Here is a 26,095-nt window from a genome sequence, read left to right as displayed (position 1 = left end):
CTTATATGCAGATATTTTTGGTTTTTGGTAAAAGTAACAATTTGCCAGGTTGTAAAATGCACATGCATTACTATTAAGGCACAGGGAAGATGGAGATTTCTGTGTTACTATTTGCATTATTATTACACTGTGATGTCTCTGTGTTGCCTGCAAGTGTATTGAGAAGATAATGGAGAATATTTGAAGCAATTAGAAGTCCTTAATCCCTTTTTGCATGGAGAGAAACAGAAGGTCCTTTATCAATTATTGCATATATGGAGTAGAAGAGAATTTGTACATCACTCAAAATGTTTGGTTTTTTCTTTTTTCTATTTATAATGCTATTAAAAAGCTCCATAGGGAAAACAAAAACAAATAAAAAAACACTGCCATGCAACAACCTAATATTGATTACGGTATCATTACTAGACAAAGTGTATTTATACTCTGTTTCTATTTACAGAACTATTTTGCGCGAAACTTTTATAACATGAGGATGTTGGCATTGTTTGTTGCTTTTGCCATCAACTTCATCCTGCTTTTCTATAAGGTAAACTTGTCAAGAGATTACTTTTCAAGTTGTATGCTGAAAAACATTCAGGTTTTGTAGATAGTCTGCTACAGTAAAACTGCCTAGCCTTACATGTTAAATTCCTGCTTTGTACTGCCATTTCAGAGATGTAACACCATGAGAGTTAAAGCATTTGTGTGAAGTTGTAATAGACTTTCAGCACACAAATAGCTATTTACAAAGTTCTGTGCTGCAGCAGAAGCAGCAGACTGGAAGGTGTTCCTGCGCCTCCGATGCTCCATTCCACAATACAGCCTCGCAGCCAAGCCCAACCTCCTCTGGCAACTTAAACTAATAGACACCAGCTGAGATGTTTTCTTGTGCCATCATGCTCCCCTGAGAGGGTGTGTACAGCAGGAAGAAGTCACATCAACTTAACATAGCTAGGATATCCCTGATCTTCCTTGTCAAGACTTTTAGTGTCATTAATACAACTCAAGTCTTCAGGCTCAAAGTAGTTTCTGGTAGAGCGCTGCTGCTGAAGGCTACAGGGGAATGTCAGGAATTGACTGGGTTTCTTCCAAAAGAGCTATGCCCTTTCTTGAATTTGAGATGATAAATTCAGCATGGCCCAATTTTGTTATCATGGACAGAATGTGGAAAAAAAAAAATGCACACTGTAACAGATTGGAGTAACAATATGAAAGTGTCTCTGTGAGGTATTCTCTGTGAACCTTTTAATACAAAAAATTGTTTCCTCGCAATTATCTTGTCCTGGGTATGATTGTTTTCAGTTATGCTGCTAGTTTGTAGTAGTGTAAAACTCCTGTCAAAGAATACAGCTCCAATATTAAGATGAAGTGATTTAAACAGGTCTCCACCTCTGCTGTAACAGAAGAAAAGGACATTCCTGTGGTATCTGCTGATGAAAGTACCAAGTTGGACAGCCTGGAAAGCGACAACCAGAGGGTCATTGCAGTGCATTATGTCCTGGAAGAAAGCAGTGGCTACATGGAGCCCACACTGCGGATTCTGGCCATCCTACACACGGTCATCTCATTCTTCTGCATCATAGGGTATTACTGTTTGAAAGTAAGAGAAACTGAACAGTGTTTTTTTTCTTCTAGCTCCCATCTTCTTTATCTATCGAGTGGTGTAAATTGCAACACAGTTATAACAACTTTGCTGAAACAGGTTAAGAGTCTATGTAAAGAAACACTTCTGTTAGTGCAACCTGTACAGAAATTGTGGGTTAGGTGATCTGTCAAATCATGAAATTACAGGTTAGAGCCTGATTTGCTCAGCTGACACTGGGTCATAGGATCAGCATTCGCACCCTTGCCACATCAGACAGACAATTACAGCAGTAACCTGTGTCAGAAGTTGCTTGGGGCTGTCAAAGATAAGCTGTGAACAGACTTGGCCAGGGAAAGCTAGATTACAGGGTCTGCATTACCAATCTGTGCGCTGGGTCGTTTGGAAAGCGTGCACCACTTTAGAATACCACTACAATGTGTTGTGGCTATAGACAGTCCCTGCCTCTCATACACACTCTGCTGATCGTGTTTTGGCAGAAACTTAACCTTTAAAGGAATTTCTTCCAGAAGATCTCTGTTAGGAATGTAAGAAATAAAGATGCCACCTTTATTGGCAAAATGCTTATTTGGTTTAGGAAGACCAAATGCCATAAATCTCTGGAGCTGGGAGGAGTATATCTGGGATATACTTCTCCTGTTTTTACACTCTTTCCATGCAAAAACTATAGGCCAAAGTGCAAGGTAGCAAAGGTCCATTTAATTTAGTACTATGACCCAGTATGGCTGCTTATTTGTCCTTAGTATTATAATGTCTTTATTAAGCTTTTATGTGGTTCTTGATACCTTACTTTTCCTCTTTTAATGAACAATACTCTTTCCATGCCCAAAAGACACAATCTGCATTTGTAGTTAAGGCAAATGTTCACCATACTACTGCATTAAGTGATTGATTTTCATCTCTCTCTTAAGTGTCTCTACAGATCAATAAACACTAAAACACATTTTCCTGTTTCACTGGTTAGCATACAACATGCAAGCTTACAATTCTGGCTTTTGAGGTGTCCTCTTCTCCCACCTCATAGCTTTTTTCGCACTGTGACTTTTTATGCTGCTTTCCCACATCATTTTTTCAAACGGCATTAATTCTCTGACTAAAAGCGAAAGACATTATTATCATCATTTGCCATAATGAATTGCCTTCTTTCCCATTCTGAAACCCCAAAGAAAAGATGAAATGTGGTTTCTGTCTCTGCTATTGGAGATATACTGCTTTCACATTAAAAATTTTGATAACTGCAGGTCTGTATGTAATATGCTTGCTTCTGGAGGTTGGTCCACATGAAATCCACTAAATTTTTTCTCACTTAATTGTCTGGAAATAAGATTAGAACTAATTGCTGTTGTATCTAATACAATCACCATGTTGCTTGAGTAGTCTAATTTTTGTTATTTTTATTTCAGTATACTCATGTCTAGTCTTGACCAGTAGTAACACAGTCACCCTTGCAGAGTGAGTGAATTTTGGAGACCTGTGAAATAATTCCAAAGAAAAAAATCTACTGTGCTGGGGCCACTAGTTACATCTGCCTTCTCAGAATGTAGTTTTGATTGCCATCCAGAAAATGAGAATGAGTTGTAGGAAAAGCCTTATCCTTCTCAGGTGTCCAGGCTGGCAAAGATGAACAGAGCACAAATCAAGTATACTGAATGCCAATGTGGGCTAAGGAATTTTCCTCTAACTGCTCCCAGTATTTATTTGCCCTCTGCTGTGAAACCTCAAGGTTTCTTTAACAAATGCAAGGCAGCTTCTAACACCTCTGGGTATCAAAACGCAATCCAGAAGTGTGATGCCAGATCAATGTTTTTGAACTAGAATTTCTAAAGATTTAAAAAATATTTTTATTTTAACTCTCACTTGACTAGTTCTAATGGTTCCCTAGCACTGAAGAACTATTTTTATTTGAAGGATGCCTTTTCAGGGGTTTTGGCCATCTTTGTTGCTACTCTGTGGTTATTGTAGCTATAAGATTCTGAACGATCTGGTTCTTGTGCATCAACATCTTCACGGTGTATTCTGGGCAACTGCCAAATCTCTGAATTTTTTTAAACACTATTTTTGCTTTGTTCAGTTTTCATACTTAATTTTCATATCAACCAGCTTTCCTTAAAAACTTTCAGACATGCCAGTCGGTTTTAAATAATTCCTAATATTCTTTTCAACTGCAGGTTCCACTGGTTATTTTTAAGAGAGAAAAGGAAGTGGCAAGGAAATTGGAGTTTGATGGGCTGTATATAACTGAACAGCCATCAGAAGATGATATTAAAGGACAGTGGGATAGACTTGTAATCAACACACAGTGAGTTTTTACCTAGTCTGTCTCTTTATAGCTTTGCAAAGAATTCTTCTTCGGTTTCCACAAGCTTGTCTGAAATAAACAGTTGTGTGGGATATATTTCTAACAAGGGTATATGTAAACAGGCAACTGTTTACTCTTACTTTTAATCCTCATTACTAGGTTTTTACTTTGAAACTAATTCTGTTTCATGAAATAATATGAATTTCTTTTGGCAAGCACAGTGATGACTGCATATTGCTTTCAGTTGAAGAGAACTGTGGTTTGGACCTTTTAGTGTCTTCTTTGGGAACACATGTAAAGTCCTGACTCTCTGCCTGGTGGGACTGTGTGATCCCACTGCTTTAGAACCCTGTCTGCAGGCTCTGCTGCTCTTTCCCAGCCATGTTAACATGGTAGGGGTTGAACACTATCTGGCAATTTTCATTCCAGTGACTTCACAAATGACTAGTTGGTGATAGCAACAACAAATAACCTCTTAGAAACAAAATCAGTATCTAATTTTAATGATGTCTTAGTGACTACTGCATCTCCTCATGACTGTCTAAAATGCAATCTTGTTTATCTGTGTTTTTCAGGTCTTTTCCAAACAACTATTGGGACAAATTTGTGAAAAGAAAGGTAAGTTTTATTTTTAAAAACATGTATGAAGTTAAAGTTTTAATGCTTTTTTTTTTTCATGTTGGAAGAAATGCAAACTACACATCTTTAAAATATTTCTTTGATTTGGTGTAGGTTTCCTTATTTACCATTTAAAATACATAATACCTTACTCATCTCATGCTTGTGACTACTTTTTTGTGGTTTGAATAATTATTCTTTTAAACTCATTCTATGTACAGCTTGTATAAAATAGGAATTCAAATACATTCATGGAATTTTGTGGACAATTTCTGTGTACACTTGTATATATATTTCAACACGTGTAAATTGTTTTGTCTGTGTGTATTTATGTATTCACATCAATGCACACAGAATAATTTCCTCACCCACAAGAGGGTTAGAAAGGAATTTATTATTAAAATGGAACAGATCGAAATGTTTAGGTACAGGGTATAGTCTGTACTGACCAGCAAACTATATACATCTATCTGGCCCTTTTTGTCCCTTCCCACTCTTTTTCCCCCCACTTATTCCTCCCCAAATCACCTAGATCACCTTTTGCCACCTTTGCTTCTTCCTGATAACATCCAGTAGTAGGTTCTGTACAATTCCCAAATGCTTTTCCTTTGCCATCCTGTAATGTATCCCACATCCTTTGACAATAACTCTCATAGTCTGAAAGGTGATCTGGAGACTTACTCCCAGTGACTTGTCTTGATGGGTTTCACACCTGGACACTGGGGCTGAGGCTCTCCTGGGACAGCCCCGGGAGGGACCAGGCAGGGTCCTTGGGAGTCTGTAATTTTGGTTCCTACCTGCCATTGTGCTTCTGTGCCACTCTAGGCTTGAGAAGGTGGGCCTTTAATGGGTTGCTGGCTCCTGCGACCCATCTGGAGGTAGCTGGGCAGGTTGTTCTTTGAACTCTCTCCCAGATGTTGTATCTCTGTGCTGCTTTGTGAGTGTGCAGATGAGTTTTTATCACATAACCTAAAAATCTCTCTCTCTCAAAAACAGTCTCTCATAAGCAGAAACTCTTGAAGTTCGTTTCTTAGGGACATATGTTAAATGTTTTCTCAGCTTGCTCTTTGAAATGTTATGTATGTGCCATAGCATACAACAAGAATAATCTTCCTCATGCGTTTGGTCACAATTGAAGAAGAGGGTGTTTATGTTATTGGATCAGATTTACCCCTCCTTCACACCATTTAATACCAGTTGTGAATCACACTTTCAGAAACATCTTTTAAAATACTAGTAGCTCTTTTGCTTCGTAACAGTTTTATGTCAACCCTTCTAAAGAATACTTTGACTGATATGATAGACAGATGGAAACAAACAGATGAAAAAGATCATGGACATTAAACCTCTTGCCCTCAGAAACCAGGCTAAAAAACAGCTGGTCTACCCAACTGATTCTCTTGAATATTCCTCCTTACTTTAGGTCATGGATAAATATGGCGAGTTCTATGGCCGTGACAGGATCAGTGAGTTACTAGGAATGGACAAAGCTGCTCTTGATTTTAGTGATGCTCGAGAAAAGAAGAAACCAAAGAAGGATAGCTCTTTATCTGCTGTGTAAGCATTTGCTTCTGGTTTGTTTGTGGATTCTTTGGGGATTTTTTGTAAGTTAAAATCAAGCTTTCACAGTTTGTAATTCAGATTACAATTTTTTGTAGCTCTTATGTATAGCTATATAGATAAATTGATTCTTAAATAGAATTATATAGTGAATTTATTTTATAATAGCCAACATATATGCAAGACTCCATTGTTTCTTATGTATCAATATTTTGTGCACAGCTGCTACTGCAGTGTTTTGATAGTGTCATGATAACTGGGCTGGAAACCCCTTTTCTTATTTCTCTCAGTTCAGCTCAGCTGGAAGGAATATGTAAAACTGGTACTATGTATTCTGATTATAAAGAAATTATGGAATAAGTGTAACTGATAGTTACCAGCAATATCTAGGAAGTTGGATGATTGATTTTCACATATTTTTATAATTTGTTTTCCCTAAACTGTATTTGCCTATCATCTGAGAGACAGACCTGAAGAAAAGCCCCAAGACATTTGGAATAATTACATTGATTTCCCTTCGTAGGCATGGGACATCCTCAGTTTTTGTAAAACACTGCAAAAAAATGGTTTCTTTGAGTTGTGTTTTGTAAAAAAATATATCCAAATAGTTAGACTATATTTTGACAGATGGACATTTAGTGCTACAGAGATTCTAATATAAGTGTTTATTGATCACTTTCTTTAGAAGCAACATTTTATCAATGGGTTTGCAAGGTTTATATTCATATGAGGTAGACATTGGGACCAGTAGTAGTTTAGAATTGCATTGAGACAAGGGATGATTTTGTAAATATGGATCTTTAATATCCATCTTTTTAAAGATCTTCCATGTGTAAATTTGAGAGTAAAGGTCAAATCTTTCATAAATCAACAAACTTCTGCTACACTTCTTCTGCTTTTCCCTTTTTGTTCAAGTAGACTGATACACTTCAGAGGGAAAAATGAGGTTGTAATTATAATGGACTGTGACAATTTGGAGTAGAGGTCTTGATCTAAATTTGATTTAATGCATTTTTATCAATTATGGTAGCTCCACTTATATACATGTAGTGTTTATGCTATCATACAGGAGGGTCAATCTGAGTCTTTTGCCTTTTCATTTTATGTGTAAAAATGGTAGGTTTTGGTTATATTAAAGAGTAAATACTGTTGCATATAATACAAGTAGGAATTTGGTATTTTGATGGTAAAATATTACTTGGGAGTTTAATATTCAAATAGAACTATTACTTTTATATGTTTAGTGGCCCTGGCTATACAAGTGAGAATTTTGGAAATCAGACCTTGATAGACCAGGGTATGCCATATAAGGCCTCAGGTAATTCCATATGAACATCTGGCAGAAAAGTACTACCTGCTTTCGTATATGGTAGGTATGGGACATCTGTCAGCATTATTTCTACTTGTTTAGTCATTTTCAGCAGCTTTTCTCTTTCAGGAACACTGAATTCACTCATATACTAAGAATAAAAGTAGGACAGATGACATTTTTCATGCTTGTATTTATATTTGTTCCTGAATTGGTATCCAAGTTTAGAATTTTTTGTGTCTGTGTAATACAGATGATCCAAACCTTTCCAAAAAGAAAAAAAGAAAAAAGTAGAGAGGACAATTACAATTAAAAATAAAAATGGTATACATCTTGTTTGCTAAGTTAGTTGTATCACCTCTCTGTAAAGGGAAAAAAAAAAAAATCCTTCAAGCAAATTAATGGGTTTTATTCTGGTGCAAAAAATGTAGCCTGAAGCTTAGGTATTTATTTGTGTTGATAGAGTAAGAGGAGAATTAATACCTAAGGGTATTAATTGAAGAAATATAAGGGAAAAATTTGGAGAGAATAGTTAACAACAGTAGCCTCTACAACATAAAAGTTTGTGAAGTGAGAAGCAGAAGAAGCTGACTAGTATAACAAAGCAATAAAAACTTTGGAAGAAACTGGGAACCCAGACGTGGACCCAGTACTTCAGGTGTGGCCTCACCAGGGTTGAGTTACAAGGAAAGAGTCACCAGCCTCTGTCTGCTGGCAACGCTCCTTCTTGTGCAGCCCAGGGTACCCTTGGCCTTCTTTGCAGTGAGGGTACACTGCTGGGTTATGCTCAACTTGCAGTCCACCAAGAGCCCCAGGTCCTTTTCTGCGAAAGCTTTTAGTATACATTTCTCTTCCATTCACATTTATTCCTGATGTCAGTGGGAAAAGCAAAGGACACAAGCTCTGAGATTTATTTCGCCTCACTTTGTCTTTAATGTCCTCTAATTGTATCACCCAAGGTATGCTATCATAACTGATGGTAAAGAATTGGCATTTTGATGTGCAAATTCTCTCTGACCTTTTTTGACAGCTACATTAGGCTTAGATGGGTTGCATTTATAAAAGAAATAAAAAAAATTTAAAAATCTTTTTCTCTCACAGTTCATTTCACTTGTGTATGATTACATTGTAGAAAACAATCAGCATTAGGTCTGATGAATCCAAACCAGTATTTATTAATTTGTTTTTCTGCTTTTTTTTGGACAGACCCTTTCCAGAGTAAAAGTGTGAATTTAAACAAGGTTCTGATGTATTTCAGCTTTTAGAGAAATAGATGAGCTGTTTCTTCCCATGTTTATGTAACAATATACTTCCTACAGATTGTGTTGTGTATTTTCCTGTTGTGTTTTGATATAAAATTCAATTTATTTGTTTATTTTTACAGGCTAAATTCCATTGATGTTAAGTATCAGATGTGGAAATTAGGAGTTGTTTTCACTGATAACGTAAGTTTATCAGTGTATGTATATATGTGTGTGTGTACATATTCACCTTCTAAAAAGTAATATACACTTATTAACCCAAAGTGCTTCAAAGGAAGGTATGAAATATTTTGGATTACATTTAATTTACTACATAGATGAAGAAAATTTTGGAAGCTGAAAACGACATTTTCAAAATCTTTTCCCAGTTACATAGGTATTACTCTACAGAACTTCCGTCAATTCCTGCCCCCCTTCTGATATTTCTGAATTAGAAAACTGACTATAGAAATTCTAATTGTCATTTCTCATATTATTCATAAACTTTATGAGCACTTGAATCTTCCTGGAGCACAGTCATCTTGGTATAGTTAATGTATGTGCCATTGCTAAAATTTTGTATCACGGAAACTGATAATAGGATGTGACACAGAATGAGGCTGATGATTTTAATCATTTGAAAAAATTAGTCTTTAAAAACAAAATTTAAAAAAGAATTGATAAGCAAGACTGACTGTTAAAATACCTTGCAGTTTAAGAAGTAAATCATCATATGATTATTAAGAGTCTTATGATTATTGCTTGCCTAATTAGCTTATTCTACAAGTGGAAAAAGTGGTTGGGAAACAAAGAGTTTTTGGAACTAAAACTGCCGGAGAATGAAAGTCTAATCTGACCGTAGTCAGGAAGAGTGGAACAGTAAATCTCCAGGTCCACAGACAACGTGATCTGTAAAGTGTTAGAGTTTGTTCAGGATTAGGTTATTCCTAATGGAGGGACTGTAATTTCTTTTATTACAACGCATTTGCTTTAAGTCCAATGAAAATTAAATGATAGAGGAAAAGATGAAACTAACATTTGTAGTAACAGTCAGTAAACTACCTAAATAAAACTTATATGTTTAAGTTGTAGATTTAGTAGTTTGAATTAATTATAAAATTCCTTTTGTTGCTTTCCTTTCATCATTAATCACCTTACGGCTTTAATATTTTAACGTAATTATTTAGAAAGCCATAAACACCACCACATTTAAATCTGAAAATATTTTTATATTACAAGCATGAACAAATAAAGGTTTAGCAATTTCAAAATTAGTTTGTACACATTAAAATTTAGGACGTCAATTTTGGCAATTTCTTGTGAACTCTCTATTTGCTGATTTAATACTTTTGCACAAAGAAAAAATTCCTAAAGACCTCTAGAAAATTCTGCGAGGAAGAAAAAAGTTTTCTACTTAAAGAAAGGCATACTCAAGCAATTTCTACCTTTCTTTAGTGTTTTGAATGAAGTTGGAGATAATAACCATGAGTTAACTTTTGTGATGTAATTCTTTTTTTCTGTTAGTCTTTCCTTTACTTAGCTTGGTACATGACCATGTCAGTCCTTGGCCATTACAACAATTTTTTCTTTGCTGCTCATCTCCTTGATATTGCAATGGGATTCAAGACATTACGAACTATCCTGTCATCAGTGACCCACAATGGCAAACAGGTATCAACTGTCAGATCTTTTTTGCGTTTTTACATAAGGAGTACATGGAAAAGATCACTTCATGTCTTAATTCACCTGCTCTGCAGATTGCCAACTGAATTGTTATTTCATCTTGAAGTTCAGAACTTGAGTCAGTGGGATTTATAAGCATAAGAAAACAGGACTAGGATATGTGACTGTCTCTAGCTGTTAGGAGAAACCATGTCATAAAGCTGTTGTTTAAAAGTTTTTCAAGATTCATCTGAAGAAAGGTCCAGTTGAGTCCCAGTTACTCTTTCTGTTAGGGAAGCTTAGGACTTTGACAATAACTGAACTTTTCTTAAAGAAAATAAATAAAAAAAAAAATTGCATGTCTAATTTAAGTAAAGAAAATAACTAAGGCTTTTTGTCTACTGAGATCTGTTGTAGGAATGGCATTTAATATAACATCAGGCTTAGTGTTCCTCAGGTCTGATGGCCTTTCTAGTTCAAAGGACCTTTACAAACAATTTTTCATTATAAAAAAGCCATCCTTGTTCTGCTTAGGAGATACTCCAGCAAGGCAGCTAATATGATTCTAATTCAAATGGGCTGGGAATAGTAACATAAAGGTCTTCTCTGTTGTGTATACTTATGTGCTGTTGTAGTAAGATGGAACTTTATATAACGTAGGTGCTTTAGAAGTCTGGTGGCAAGTGCCATTTTGAAATTATCAGCAGCAAGTTATTTTTCAGGTTTTTTGTTTTTTTTTTTTTTTAAACAAGTTTTATGCTAGAGAAACATAAAATCATTAGCAATGATTTTTTTTTACAAATGCAAAGGGTGATTGATTTAATTTAATTGTGCCTTCAAATGCACTGTCCTTGTCAACATTTTTTACGAAGTAATAAGCATTTAAATGGGCACATATTATATTTAAAAATAGCTAGTGAAGCATATGACATGTAGAAGACTATTAACTATGAACTCAACTTGAGAAACTGTTTTTTTTTTTAATTTATGTGTCAAATTTAGGTTTCACTTGTGGAACAAAAATTGTATCTTGTGAAGTTATGGAATTTGACATACAGCATTCTTTGCCCCTTAAGGAACAGAATTTCTTAAATTCTTAATTCTGATTTCTTAAAAGAGCAAAAGGTGAAAAAAATCAGTCTGCACATGAAAAGAAGTGAAGTATTCCATGTTTTAAAAGGAGTCCTGAAGTTTTAGCAAAATAGCGTTATTTATGATAAGGAACTTTTTAGGTCTCGCAGCTATGCAAGTGAAATATCAATTTGCAGGATATTTCTGTTCATTTCCAGCTGCTTTTCAGAAAGCTCAGGGCAATATTTTGCTTCAGCTGAGCAGTGTGGTATTTGTTGGAGGTGAAATGAAAATTCTTTACACGAAAATATGTGGATATATTATCAAATATTACAAAGTCACGCAGAGATAGAAAAAAGAAAAGTTTTCCTTCTGTTAGTACCTATTAGATTATTTGTTACCTTTTGTTTTTGCAAAGAAAACTATATAGTGTAAGTCTGTGATGGCGTTATATCCACTCCATAATATTTTCTTCCAGCTTGTCCTAACAGTGGGATTGCTGGCAGTAGTTGTATACTTGTACACAGTTGTGGCATTCAATTTTTTCCGCAAGTTCTACAACAAGAGTGAAGATGGTGATATGCCAGACATGAAATGTGATGATATGCTAACAGTAAGTGCTGTTTTGCTTTCTGGATTTTTTCTTAAACTGTTACACTTTTGTCCTGACCTTCTCGTAATTCCTATTCATACAGTTGTATCATTAGCCAGCAACAGGAGAGACTATAATTGAAGGCAAAAGAACCCATATAATTAACATCCCTAACAACTAGATATACCCTGTATATGTTAAACAAACACATCTGTAAATTAATAGAAGAAATGTGATGGTATTCTTTGTTATAGTTTCTCAAAAAAATGAAAAGCAGCTACAAACTATGAAGCTGAGCTGTTAAAGGGCAGCACTTCTGAATCCTGAAGTTCTACAGACCATTCAGGAGGGTCAGTTATAGGCAAGGGCTTTCATAAGTAATTTAGGTACTGAAATGCTTGTTTAAGCTTGGAAATCCCTCAGTTTCCCATAGTGTGAATTGCCATGGTTAACTTCAATTGGTGATTCTGTTACTGAAATCTCTTCTGTGCTCAGAACAACTGAAAATTATTTTGTACTTACTAAGACAGTGACAGGCTTTGCAGTTGTGGATGGTAGATAGAGCTTAAATCACAAAGAATTTCTAAGATGAGTTGCTATTAATACACTTACAAAAGAGGCTATAATATTCTACAGGAATGAGTTAGAATAATGTGATAAGCTATAAAATCAGGGTTCTCTTACAAAACAGTAAGATTTGCAATGTGATTTGATTTTTTTTTTTTTTAAGGGAATATATATTTATTTTTAGAAAGATAAAAATAGCTTTTAAAACTTTATAGATAACATTACATTCACTCATTAAGTAATGATTGACTTTCAATAGTGAAACAAAAACTATCTCTAAAAATGGTTTCATTTTTCAGCCATTTTATGTTACAGTAGCAATTTCTTACATAAGGGATTTCAGGGCTAAGTGTGGTGTAGAAATAAAATAATGAGGTTTTTGTATGGTTAGGTTAGGAGTTAGTTATTCTTATTGTCATCACAACTTTTTCATAGAGAGTGAGAACCTTGCAAAGCTACTTAACGAAAAAGAAGCAATCCCCCCTGCTCCCGAACTCTGAGAGTGACATTATCATTTTCTATTCAATTATATCATGATAAACTGGAAAGTTTGCATTGTCCGCATCCCACATGTCTATACTGAGAGACCTATTATACCACTTTTCAGATCATAATTTCACAGTATTAGTCTCAGACTTTTTCCATCATTAGCCTGTTCTCTGCACAAGCATTCTCAAAGGCTTTTTTTTTAACTTTTATTTGAAACACCAAAGATAGGGAAAGTCATTCACTTTTTTCTTGAACTGCTACATAATCACAGAATGTGAAAAACAGGGGCTTCAGCCCCCTCAGAACTACACATAACCTCAAAGGGGAGAAAAAAGATAACTTGATATAGTGTAATTGCTAGACCATAGAGCAGTTCTGCCAATTACTGAATTTGAAACAATGAATATTTTTACTTTTAGCTGCAGATGAACTTTGTACTCCTTTGTTCTGTGTTTTCTAGTGCTACATGTTTCACATGTACGTTGGAGTACGTGCAGGTGGAGGCATTGGGGACGAAATAGAGGATCCAGCAGGAGATGAATATGAAATATACCGGATTATCTTTGATATCACCTTCTTCTTCTTTGTGATTGTCATCCTGCTTGCAATTATTCAAGGTATATATTAGTAACCCACGGTGAGACTGAAAGCGTAATTTAGCAGTACAAAGATCTCAGTGCTGTGGTAATCATGCACCTAAGATTCCACAAGGACACCAAGGCAGAACATGAAGAACAGATTTATACTGTAAATCACACCCAGCTGGCTTTTATCCATACACTGTTCTTTTTAGTCTCTGTAAAATCAACAGGGTCCAACTGCATCAGTGGAAACAAGGAAACCTCTTTGCTCTGAGGTTACTGGTGTTGCTACAGTTTCTGTCTTCTCACTGCCCTTTCTAAAAGCCTGTAAATGATCAGCAAGAGAAGTGATTAGAAAGTGATTAGAAATCTTGTGGCATACCTTAAAATTGTCTTTCAGTATAACTCACATTTTATGAGCTTCTGTGGACAAAATCAGTAGCAGTTGCTGGTCAGTATTTCACTTGCCAGCATCTAATGTTCTTGACTGTCTGGCAGATCTTCAGATTGGTGGTAGTGATGTGAAAACTGGAATGTAGCTTTAAGAGGTTTAATCTTTTCTTACTTAAAACCTCTGTTTAGTGTGATGCTTGCTTACCTGAACAATGTCAGAGTAACAGCTTTAGTATTAATGTATCCTGGTTCATGACAATGGAAAGTCAGCTACTATCAGGTTAGCTTCTGAATCTGAGTGAAACTATTTGACCGATCATGTGTCTTGCTGTTGTAATTTGGACAGTGGATACTGAATTTTGGGAAGTCATTTTTTTTTCTGTTACGTTTGAATTAATGCTGTTTAATGTTGTTACCTATAGTACTTAAAAGCCCTTTCTGTTTACTTTCAAAAGACTGTCAAGAATGCCCAGAAGATCGTATTTGATCAAAGTTTGCACAACTTAACAGAAGTATATTCTTGATTTTGGAAAAATGTGTAATGATTTTTGCTAGGTTCAGTTGCTTTTATAAATAGCGATACCTATTGCTTTCTGTCAGCTAACAGTTAGCTAACTTATGATGATTTTACCAGCACCAAGGATGCTTTCTCACTTCCCGCAAGGAAGTTTAGAATGTGACTCTGAGTTTTTGGTAAATTGTTTATAACTCTTAATGAAGCAACAAGTTTTTTAAAGAGCTTGGGGAGGGTACTAAAATTTTTATAGCCTGAAGTGGCGTACCTCCTACTGTTTGTTTCGTCATTTTGTGTGTGGCTGAAGAGTTAGATGCCTTAGCTGTCAAGCTTTCAGTATAATTCTCATCTGGTATTCATCAGTTTTATGGCACAGTAGTGTCAGTAAGTTAGTCCTAATTTCTGTTGGGGTAAGTGAAGGGTGATCTTTCTTCTTCTTTTTTTTTTTTTTTCTATATCTTCCTGAAATTACCCTTTACTTATTCAGAGTTCTGACAGTGGTACCTTGTACTACATGACAATCATAATGATAGAGGATGCACAGAGCTCTGGGCCTTTTTGCATGTGCCATGTAATAAATGCCCGAGCTCTGTTAAAAGTGCAGTAGTATTCTTTCCATAGTAAAACTTCCATCACTGTAAAACTGTACATGTCTTCATGTACTAAGTTGAGATTAGACCACTGTGAATAAAATAGAAGTCTGCTTGTCCCATTTTATAATTCCAAATGGTGCTGCCAGCTGTGTTACGTGTAGTCATTTTTCTTTCACTTGCTTATTTTTCTTCACATGTTGAGGTGATTTTGTGGTCTTTGGACTGTATATTGACTTCTCTTTTAGTATTCTTTGTCAAAGTTACCTCTGAATTTCCAAATATTCTTTGTCACATTTCTGTTATTGACTATTATCTATTATTTTAACTTAAATCCTAGGTTTAATTATTGATGCTTTTGGTGAGTTAAGAGATCAACAAGAGCAAGTTAAGGAAGACATGGAGGTAAGAATGTGCAATTGCTGAACCATGCCCACTTTTCATGTTGCATGAATATCTGTTTTCAATGTGATCTAAACTGATATTCTGCTCTAAGTATATTTTGAATTTGTTTGCCAGTTCCTAGTATGGATTTTTTGATACCTCCAAATCAAGTGTGGCCAGTTTTTTGCTGGCAGTGATAAGTTAATAAAAAATCAGACAAAAAGCCCAACATTTTGTTTTTTCATGACTTTTTAAAGTTTAGACTAGTCCCTGTATCTTCATTATTGTAAACAAGAAAAGTGCTTGTACATCTCTGTATATCATAATGAATTACATGTCTGTAGCTACAGACTAGAGGTTTCTAACATGAAGTGTTAAAACTGTCATGTTACACTTAATCTCAGATGTAGATTTCTTTGGTTAATCTATGTGTGAAGGTAACCTGTACTTCACGATTTTCTGTCCTGTCATTTAAATATAACTATAAGAACTCGAAAAAGTGTTGCAAACTTACTGTATTTTTTAATCTAAACTTTGAGCACATTCAGTTTCAGATCGACAAGCACAACAGGTATTGAGGTAAATATTACCATATGTTACAGTCAGTGCTACTTACAATGTTAAAGGAAAAATCAACTTTGACCATTGTATGCCATTCTTTCTCCTGATGCCTGTCCATTTACAACTGGCAAAGATTTTTTTTTTTTTTAACGATAAGAATCTATTCTGATTGCAGTTAAATTCTATTGAAGTATTTTGACTGTGGTATCCAGGCCCAGTCATTAAAAGAAAAACCTTTTTGTTCAGCACATATTATACATGATACATTGCCATTTTCAAGAAAATTGTTCACTTTTTATTGGCCTTTCTGAAAGGGAGACAGGGTTATATATAGTGTTGAAGTGCTCTATATTCTTTCTTTCAGACAAAGTGCTTTATCTGTGGAATAGGAAATGACTACTTTGATACAGTGCCCCATGGCTTTGAAACACACACACTTCAGGAGCACAACTTGGCCAATTATTTGTGAGTACAGGAAAAATGAACTCACTAACTTGTGACCCTTGCAGCTTCTTCAAGTACCTGTTTGGCTCTCTTGCAGCAGTCAGTACTGTTTCGCTTTGATGTGCGCTCATGTTGTCTGAATATATAATTCAGTGGTGATGGGACCAAGGAATGAACACACTTTATTATCCTGATTCCAGCTTGGTTGTGACACACCAACTTTGTGTGAGCTAGAAGATACAAACCAGGAACTTAGTATGTGGCTGTGGAGGTGGTGTAAAACTGAATGTGTTGTGTAAGTTACAGCATGACCTGTCCTGGAGACTGCTGGAGACAGTGCACAAGCAAAGGAGTATAGCAAAAGAGGGAAAGTTTACATAGGACAAAATATTTTGCATGGGGTGTTGAGGCTGACCTAGAGATCCTGGGGCAAAGGGAAGTAGGAGAGCTGGGACAAGGAGCTGGAGAGGGGAGGGATCAGATCAAGGGCATCATGGTCCACCTTTGGAAAATCCATGCAGAGCATCAGTGACCACTAAGCTCTGTCTTTTTAAATCTGGAAACAAAACCATGTATCAGGTCCACAATTGCTGTATCGTACTATTCCTCTCCTGTCTAGTACATTAAAAAATCCAGTGCCAAATACATTTTTTTGCCAGTGCTGTCAGTATGAAGAAATAAACTTTGTGTCTATAAACTAGCAGTGTATATGCACAAAATAATGAGACTGTAAACCGAACATCTCTCCGAAGAACTTCCACCTGAAAAACTGGTTGTGCAAACAAAATACATTCTGAAACACCATCATATGGCATTTTCCTGCTCACAAAGTACTACTGAAATAACATACTGTAACATACTTATCCAAAGCACATCATGCTAAGAAAATATTTTTTTATGTATTTTTGTGGGTGTTCATATTTTGTATTTTTACATATTATTTGAGAGAATATTATAATGAGTGAAATTTTGAAATCACTGCCTAGTGATGAGCAGAGATCTCAAACCTAAAAACTAATATGTTTTTTAAATTACAAGTTCTGTTTTATGTATGTTGATCTTGAGTTACATGCACTAGTAAAATATCCCTAACCTATAATTTCAATAAGAGAACTCTCTTAATCATCTTCACCATTTCTTATTTGTTGTGGGGAGAGGGGAAAAAGCAGTTCCAATGGTTATTCTCTGTCTACTTCCAAGTTGGTGTTTATGGGCAAGAAAATGTTTATTATAATTTTCAGATTAGAAAGCTTAGAATATCTTCAGTTAAACTGAGTTGTTATTTACTGTAAATCTAACAATCTCTTGCAGTGTAGCATAGTATTAATCGAACAATGAGTGAATGTCAGCAGTTTCAGGAAAGTAAATTTAGTGTGTATGGGAATATTACCATAAATAGAGCTCTAGAACTTGTAAATCCATGAACAGCATTATCACGGTAAACAACATGCTGAAGAATATCCATCCCTCTGCAGGTTGCTTAATGTTTCCACGTATTGTATTAATAATAGCTGTTTCTTTGCTTGTAGGTTTTTTCTGATGTATCTTATCAACAAAGATGAAACAGAGCATACAGGACAGGTAGGTTGAGTAACTGTATGAATGTAAACAGGCATTAAATAAGGCTGATTCTAAAATAAAAATCATTCAGGCTTGGCAAAACTTAGAGTATTCTAATGAACAGCTCCCCATATGGTATGTAACTTAATTCTTATTCTTCTAAACAATTCTTAGGCCTTTGCTAACTTAATATTAGATTATCAATTCTGTAGCACTTTCATTTCCTATTTTGTTATCTGACCTGTTATTCTTAAATTGTTACTTCTACAAAATATAAATACAGAGTACAAACAAAAATAATGAGAAACAGAACATTTAAGCATCCTGTGAATGCAGCACTCTTCGTTTCTTCCTGTGGATTCTTTTTAAATAGTCTTTGTCCTTGATTATTTTCTATATATAATCTTCTATGGTTACAATCTTGGAAAGACCTTGTGCATAGATTTAAAATGAAACCTGTGAGAGCAGTTTTCCCTGGAGGTTTCTTTTTTGCTGTTGTCCTTTCAAACTTCTGGTTCTTCCTTCAGCCTCCTTTAAGTCTACTTAAAGTCAGTAAAAGAATGTGCCAAACTTACAGACTGCTGTTTTTTTCTAGTGATAGTCTTGAAGATGGCTAGACAAATGTTCCCATGTTGCAGATGAGAAAACAAAACCCCTGAAGTTCATCATAGATGTAGCCATACAGATTTGTGTCAGAGGGATGATTTGCCATAAATCTATGTAGCTTACTCTTTCTGAATTCTGTTATATTTACTGGGCAATTATAATGATCTTATTTGCATAAATCTTCAGAGTCTTTTCCAGTATCAGATTTTATGTATTTGTTTTGCTGGTTTTGAACAACCATTTGTCATTTTAGAATTGAATATTAAATGAGATTTTTTTTAAAAGTCTTTTTTCTTGGCATAGAGTATGTCCTACTACATTCACTGAAGCTGGATTTCTGTTAACTGTTCAGTTTTGATACCGTTAGCTGATAAATTGAAAATTGAGAGTACTTCATACTAAATAACTTGTGTAACACATACGCTTTCTACCATGGCATTTATATAATAAAAAGCACATTTAAGTGCTGTGATCAAAATCAAAATAAACTATTCTTCCGATTACCTAGAGACAGATCCTTACCTGAACAAATAATCAGAAAGAAAAAAAAAACGCCACCACTGATTCAGAAAGTATTGCTCTACTAAGAAGTACCATTAAAAGGCATTTTATTTTATTTATTTGTGTGTAGGCATGCTTTGAAATGACTGATGCAGAAGTTCAGTCAAACTTCTATGACAAAAAATATTCTGTTTACCCTGGCATTTGTCTTGTGACCAGCTCTAATTGAGCTTTACAGTGCTCCTGGATGTGCAGTAAGAACTAAACTACTCTGTGTGTTTTTCTGCTGCTTTTTGACTAGGCAACAAAAATCTAGAAGCTACTCTAAACTGATAAAAATCATTAACATTATTTTGTAGATTGATATGTAACAACCTGATATACACAGAAGGAAAAAAAATCAGCAGCAGTATATAAATAGAGGAGGAAAAAAATTCATGGTGGTGCTTTCCCACTGAATCACATTAAACTGTTTTGAATTGTGGTCTTTTTCAGGAATCCTATGTATGGAAAATGTATCAGGAACGGTGCTGGGAGTTCTTCCCTGCTGGTGATTGCTTCCGAAAACAATATGAAGACCAGCTCAACTAAACAGAGATGAGGATTTCTAGATGAAAATATGCCCATGTATTTCCCAACTCTTCTGGGAATGTCTGTCAGATTTCTTAAATCCCCAAAGCTGTGTGCTTTTTGGAGCACCAAAGCTCTGTTTTTAATGACCCAACTGCACTTTTATTTTCTTGTGTATTTGCTTTGAGAACACTGGAGTAAAGAACAGTGAAAAATAATAGCAACTTTGGAAAACAAACCAACCACTTGCACACACAAAAGATATCCCTATACATAACATGCACACATAAGAAGAGAATTGAGACAGCTTATTTCTGAAACTGCCAGATGATGCCCTTGTCTATAAGATCTCACATGGGGTGGCATGGTAGCAACACTCATTCAATCTATTTATTTCATCATCCTGGAAGGAACTATATGTAGTTCGCAGAGCACTGTAAAGGATTGTTGTGGGGAAATAGTGCCTTACTATATGTGGGTTGAGCTATGCAGAAGATGAGCGCATGATTACATCTTTTTTTTTTTTTTTCTTTATGTCTTCTCTCTCTTTCAAGTTACTATTTATTTTGTGGTTTTGGTGGGTTTGGGAGGAAGGGATTTGATTGTGCACATCTTTTTAAGTGACTGGAGTGTCTCAGGATAAAGTTAGGTTATTCTCATCAAGTTCATTTCACGTTTACCTTCCTCTTTAGCTTTTGCTCTTGTTTTGGTAATGCTCTGATACAACACTGCAACTTTATGAAGTCTTTGTATGAAAACAAGATGACTGCAAAAAACACTTTAACAAGAAATGTTTCATTGCATGTTTATTATGCAAGTTTAAAACAATCAAAAAAACAACCTTCAGAAGCAAGTTGATCAACATGAAAAAGCATTCACGATAATTATATCCATAGTAATAAAGTGTTGTGGGCTTTATTGTACATCCGGAACAAATGTCATCAGCCAACAATGTATATGTTATGAATTTGACAGTAGGTTTGGTTTCATTTCTTTTTCTTTCATTTCTGCCACCTGTGATTGATAGTGGAGTTGAAGATTTTCTTGTTAAATTATTTTTTAAAAGCAAAGCTGAAGCAATATCCATTCAGGGACTCCATCGGTTGCATCATGAAACACCAATGATGTGTACATCACTCCATTTTGAGTCCTTTTCAATTGTAATGCCAGTCTTTACAAATAAAAACAGAGATTCAGAATGGAAACAAACTGGTTTTGGTAGCATTTGAGGTTTCTGTTATGGAGTCTTTGCATTAATCTCTGAATTAATTATACCCACTTCAAAACAGGATTAAGCTGCTGTTTTCTTAATGAACGTTCCTCGTTTGTTTTTGTTTGTTGGGTTGGTTTTGATTTTTGTTTGTTTGTTTTCTCCTGGACTTCTTGCTGTTCTGTTCCTCTACCTTATTTCTGAACAGACAGCAGTTTTGTCATAAAATAAATTGACTGTATCAATGTTCAGTTATAACTAAGAAAAGTTGTAACTAAAGAAATAATCCTTAAAATTCTACAATCTTTGAGGCCAGAGGCTGGGCAGGCTGGTGATAGTGGGAGGGGCAGATACAGCAGCTACGATTTGTGTTCAGGATTTAAATAAACCTCATCCAGTATGGAGTATTCAATCCAGGTTTGTCCTCCTTATTTAGCAGAGCTCTATAAATGATTTTAATTAGCCTTTCTGGGATTTGCCTATAAGATTTAGAAATGGGGGATTGCAAGATGTTCCTTTGTGGGTGTACAACATGAGAACAGTTTTCATGTGACACTGGGCAAACACTCTATTTTGATTCTGCACACTTTGTTGAAAAATATGTAGCTAATGATTCTGGCTAATACTTCACTATTCCTTTGTCTTGAAAACAAATTCAAATGAACTTTGTGGGCAAATACCAGAATAAAAGTGACATGTTTCTTTACCTCAGTGTCAATGTCACAAAGACTCTGGATCATCCTTGCTTGTTGAATCCAGCATGCTGTATAATAAATATAGGTGAAGCCACACTTTAGATCATGATGAGATGTGCAAAAAGTTTCTTTTCAAGTATGAAAAGTCTTCATTTATTTATAGCTTTCACAGAAGCAATTTCCTACAACTAAGAACCGGTTCAGTAGAGTTTGCAAGATTAGTGCTCAGTGCTGAAAAAGGATGGGAACTGGCTTGGGCAGAGCGCCAGCACCCGGGTGATATTCTCCCCTTGGCAGTGGCTGTGAACTGGCTGCGAGTCCCTGGAACTGGGCATTTCCTGCTTCCTTCAGTGCACAAAACTTGCCACTGACAGCCTTTTTCTTAACGCTTAAAACCTCTAATTCAAGAAAAGAAGCCCACTTTGAAATTAAAAATAAGACTACATATAATAGGAGACTGGTTTATTTTAAACGTATGCCTTTCATGTGATTCATACTATTCCTGACACTAATGTGCACTTTTAAGGGGATTGTATTATTCAGGCAGGCCACAAAATACATGTTACACACTGTGGTGTCCAAGCTAATACTATTTAATTTGTTTTAGTATTAGACAAAGTTGAAGCGAAGTCTTAGATTTTATTAAGACTCACTGAACTTACTGTGAAAAACGCAACTTCTTTGAATTTTTGTGTTGTAAAAGAGTCAGTGAAATAAACAATGTGATCATATGGATACAGCCAACCAATACAGACAGTACACTGCTTTAATAGTTGTATCAAGATAAATTAATGTGGACAGATGTGTCCTATATACTAGTGCAATGTACAGGAGCAGGTAATAATATGTCACCTGAAAACTGCAATTTTATATCAAAGAAATTCAGTTACAGTGCTTATGCACATGATATTTAAGATAAGGTTATACTTACACACGTTTGTGTATGCTAATGCCTTTTTTTTTAATGGTTAGCTGAATTTACTGTTTGTGTCAGTAAAACTGTAGTCTTCAGGAGGAACTCTTGCCCTTTATTGAAGATAGCAGGGAGAGCCTTGTTGCTGTTTACCTCTGAATGCTAAAAGGATTAAGAAGAGATCTAAACCTGGGGATCCTAGTGCATACATGTTGACTCTAGGGAAGAAACCTGTTTATATGTTGTTCCACTTAGTTAGAATGGAGTTACTTCAGGTTTGTTACACCTTGTTCCAATATTCTGTCCTTATGTATTTCCTTTCCCTAAAACTTTGAAGCTTGGGCTTTTTTTTTACTGAGACAGTCACACAAAATAGAAGACAAGAAAAGGACACTGCAATATCCTTGGCCTGTGCATTACTCCAAGACTAATCTCTTCATCTTGGCCACTAATGTGCTGTTTAAGTTGTTGAATGTCTTCTATCTAGTTTTATTCACAATTACCTTTTTGTTTGTTTGGATATTTGTTCAAGTGAAAGGATGTGCATCTCAGTTGGTAAAGAAGACCCTTCTCAGCAGTTGTTGAAGATCTCTGGCAGCCAAACAGCTGTGCCAATGGAGGGCAAGAGTTGAGGCAATTTTTGATACAAACAGCTTGCTTTTCTAGTAACGCATAAGCATGGGCTGATCTGCAGCTACAAAGGTTTCACCTATGCAAATTGGTGCTGGATGGGAAGATCTGAGGTAAAGTTCTCAAAAAGTTTTGCAATTTCTGAAACGTATGAGTAAAAAGCTCAAAAATCCACAGTTGAAACAAACTAAACGACTTTGCTATCAATCTGTTGTATAAATGCTCCAAGTTTGCATGCAAGATGTAGTTGCTGTTTTGCTGAGTAGAAATTGCATTTGCATAGACTAAATATATCTCTCTTAGATACATGTTAAATAAGGACCATTGGAACACTGAAAGGTGGCTAAATAATGCTGGATCATGCAATTTGAGATTTGAAATAAATCAAAAGGTTCTGATTAGTTGTTCTTTACATAGTGCCAGTAGGACAGAAAGAAACTGCATGAGTTGAATACATTGAAAACAAATAGAACCATCCAGGGAGAATTAGAGAATGGAAAGCCCTGATTTAAAAGAAAAAAAGTACTAAATAAAAAAAAGAAACAAGAGAAATAAAGAATATGAAAAAAGGTATTTATTTCATGAGTTGAGAAGTGGGATTCCATCCTGAAACCTTTGATGAGCTCTGCTTCTGCACTAACTCTTGTAATGGAATTTCTATTTTTTCCTGTTAAACTCATAGGACCTCTAAATATTTTTCTGCAATACCAGATGATGTCTAGAAAATACTCAGATAATAAACTCTTCTAAAAATAGCCTTATAAATGAAAAGGGTTGAAACCCAGAATTTTTATGAAGTTTTTGTTGTATGTTTTATGTAAACACAGATTCATTTTTGAGGTTTTCATGATATATTTTAAAATTATTTTTCTGTTATAAGTGAGCATTAGGATCCAAATTCAGAATTAAGGTCTTACGGTGTCAGCTGCCACATCTGTTAGTAACAAAACTGTAGTCTCTAGCCTTAAAGAGCTGAAGGCCTGAGCAAAGGACAAGACAAAATCTGTAGTTTCAGTGTATGGACAGGACAGGTCAAGTTTGCAGTAGGATAACATCAGGAACAGAATAGGTAATAGTGAAAAATTCATTATCTACCTACTTACTAGGTTATCTACAAGCAACATAACTGAGAAGAAAAAAAACTTTGTAGGAGGACAAGTCAGTTGGTCTTATGCATAGCAAGATTTTTTTAAGCATATTGGCTTGGCTTGGTTTGGTTTGGTTTGTTTTGTTTTTTTCTTTCCCCTCAAGTAAATTACTGCTGCATAAAATTCCCCAAGCTCTGTTTCACTATTTTTTTTGTTATTTTGTTATTTTTGATAAGTATTCCCTTTCTGCTAATCTTTGGGAAACATTAGCAATTTTGTAGCTTGCTGTGTTTGAATTTCAGATGAACATGCTCATTTCAATTGTTTCTTCAGTCTGTGTCTTTGAAGGAAAAAATTGCTGCTATTTAACCACTCTGTATTCATGAGCAAAAGAAGTACCTGACTAGTGCTAACATCTTTTCTCCTTCCTGCTCAGCTTTTGAGATATGTTAGAACAGTGCCATGAATTGCTTTAAAATTAGGTATTGGGCATTAACCCAAATCTGTCATGCTTCCTTCTCTCTGAACAATTACTGTGCTTAAGTCTTGTGATTCATGCAGCTCTGTCTTCTGTAACATATGATGGCAGAAAGTAGAATTCAGCAAAGTAGGAGGGGGTTTGTTTTTTTAACATTTGATAATTATGTCAATAGGGCTGCAGGTTTTCTAAAGAAAAGGCACAATGCGAGAATACTTTGAATTGACTGGGAAAAGCTGCTAAGAACTGACTTTACTGTGTTACAGTTAAGTATGCGTTGTAATTAAAGTTGGATAATTTCATTTTCAGTGTTAGTAAAAATGTTATTATGATAAAGTAGACAATGAAGTTAGGTAAAATCCAGGAACATCAAACTCCTTAAGGAGCTCCTAGTGAGCGGACACCCTGTATTGTATGAAAACTTCACAGTTGTTTTGCTTCCACTGGTTCAAGGAATGGAAAAGTAAGATGAAAGGGCTTGAAATTATTTTAAATCTTGCAAAAATTACTAGGGAATAAAACATAATGAGAGTGAAATGGCAGGAGTAGAGGTTCGTGAACTTTTGTTATATTTCTTTGGAGATGAAGAAATTGCAGTACTTGTGAAGAACATGTTGTTCACAGCTTTGAGCCGTGCTGTGCCTATCACGCAGATCGATAGGAAGGGCAGCAGGATGGATGACATCTGGCTTCAACAGCGGCGTCCAGCCGAGGCTGCTGCTCCATCCCGGGGCAGCGTGCCCAAGCCAGCGTCAGTGCGTCTGATTCTGAAGGAGTCCCTTCCCCACCTACCTCAATGCCAGGGAGAGGATGACAACTGATCACCTGTGTTGTCTCAGTTGTGTTATTTGCTCTGTCTTCTGGCAGCGGACACCATGGTGCTCTACCTGCCGATACACAGACACTTCCTCATAAGTATTAAAGTTAAATTAATTAGGCAGCTACTCAGTGCTGACAAGGCATATCCTTTCATCATGCAGTGCATCCTAATGGAAGGAAAGAAGTCTATCCACTGACCGAGACATAAACTAGTAGTATGACTGGACTATATAGCAGGCAGTTTATTTTCGGCTCTGTGCAAAGAAGATAGAATTTCAGGAACAAAGTAAAATATTGCGGATGTTTTAAGTATCTGCAATCTATATTAGAATAAATAGCCTCATAGATTTAACATAACTACTAAGCTGTTTTTAAGTGCTTCACAATGTTACCCTGAGGTGTTAATAGACCAGGTCATTGCTATGAATACTAATAAAATGTTAAAAGCCAAAACGCAGTGCAGTTCTTGGAGATTCAAAAAGATTATTGTCCTCAACGCTCATCTATGTGCCCTGCTTTAAGCTTATTCAGGTGATGGGAAAAATGATTACCTTTCTCTGGAGCC

At 35.6% G+C, this 26,095-nt stretch overlaps 1 protein-coding gene across 14 annotated transcripts in view; it reads left to right on the top strand.

Annotated features, from left to right (window-relative positions):
* RYR2 (ryanodine receptor 2) overlaps positions 1-20,906 on the top strand; it is a 395,394-nt gene extending 374,488 nt beyond the window's left edge. For all 14 annotated transcript variants that reach the window (XM_071806259.1, XM_071806250.1, XM_071806253.1 and 11 more), the window contains 13 exons: positions 443-529; positions 1,364-1,582; positions 3,754-3,884; positions 4,460-4,502; positions 5,926-6,059; positions 8,756-8,816; positions 10,137-10,283; positions 11,824-11,958; positions 13,454-13,610; positions 15,412-15,476; positions 16,381-16,481; positions 17,990-18,041; positions 19,623-20,906. In XM_071806259.1, coding sequence (XP_071662360.1) covers positions 443-529; positions 1,364-1,582; positions 3,754-3,884; positions 4,460-4,502; positions 5,926-6,059; positions 8,756-8,816; positions 10,137-10,283; positions 11,824-11,958; positions 13,454-13,610; positions 15,412-15,476; positions 16,381-16,481; positions 17,990-18,041; positions 19,623-19,718 — 1,428 coding nt within the window. In that variant the 3' untranslated portion in view covers positions 19,719-20,906. The remainder of the gene's footprint in view (positions 1-442; positions 530-1,363; positions 1,583-3,753; positions 3,885-4,459; positions 4,503-5,925; positions 6,060-8,755; positions 8,817-10,136; positions 10,284-11,823; positions 11,959-13,453; positions 13,611-15,411; positions 15,477-16,380; positions 16,482-17,989; positions 18,042-19,622) is intronic.
* Positions 20,907-26,095: the final 5,189 nt, after the last annotated feature.

This window comes from Patagioenas fasciata, chromosome 3 (assembly GCF_037038585.1).
Source record: "Patagioenas fasciata isolate bPatFas1 chromosome 3, bPatFas1.hap1, whole genome shotgun sequence".
NCBI classification, from domain to species: Eukaryota; Metazoa; Chordata; class Aves; order Columbiformes; family Columbidae; genus Patagioenas; species Patagioenas fasciata.
The sequence above is the reverse complement of the archived record's forward strand: the minus strand, read 5'-3'. Positions and strand labels throughout refer to the sequence as shown.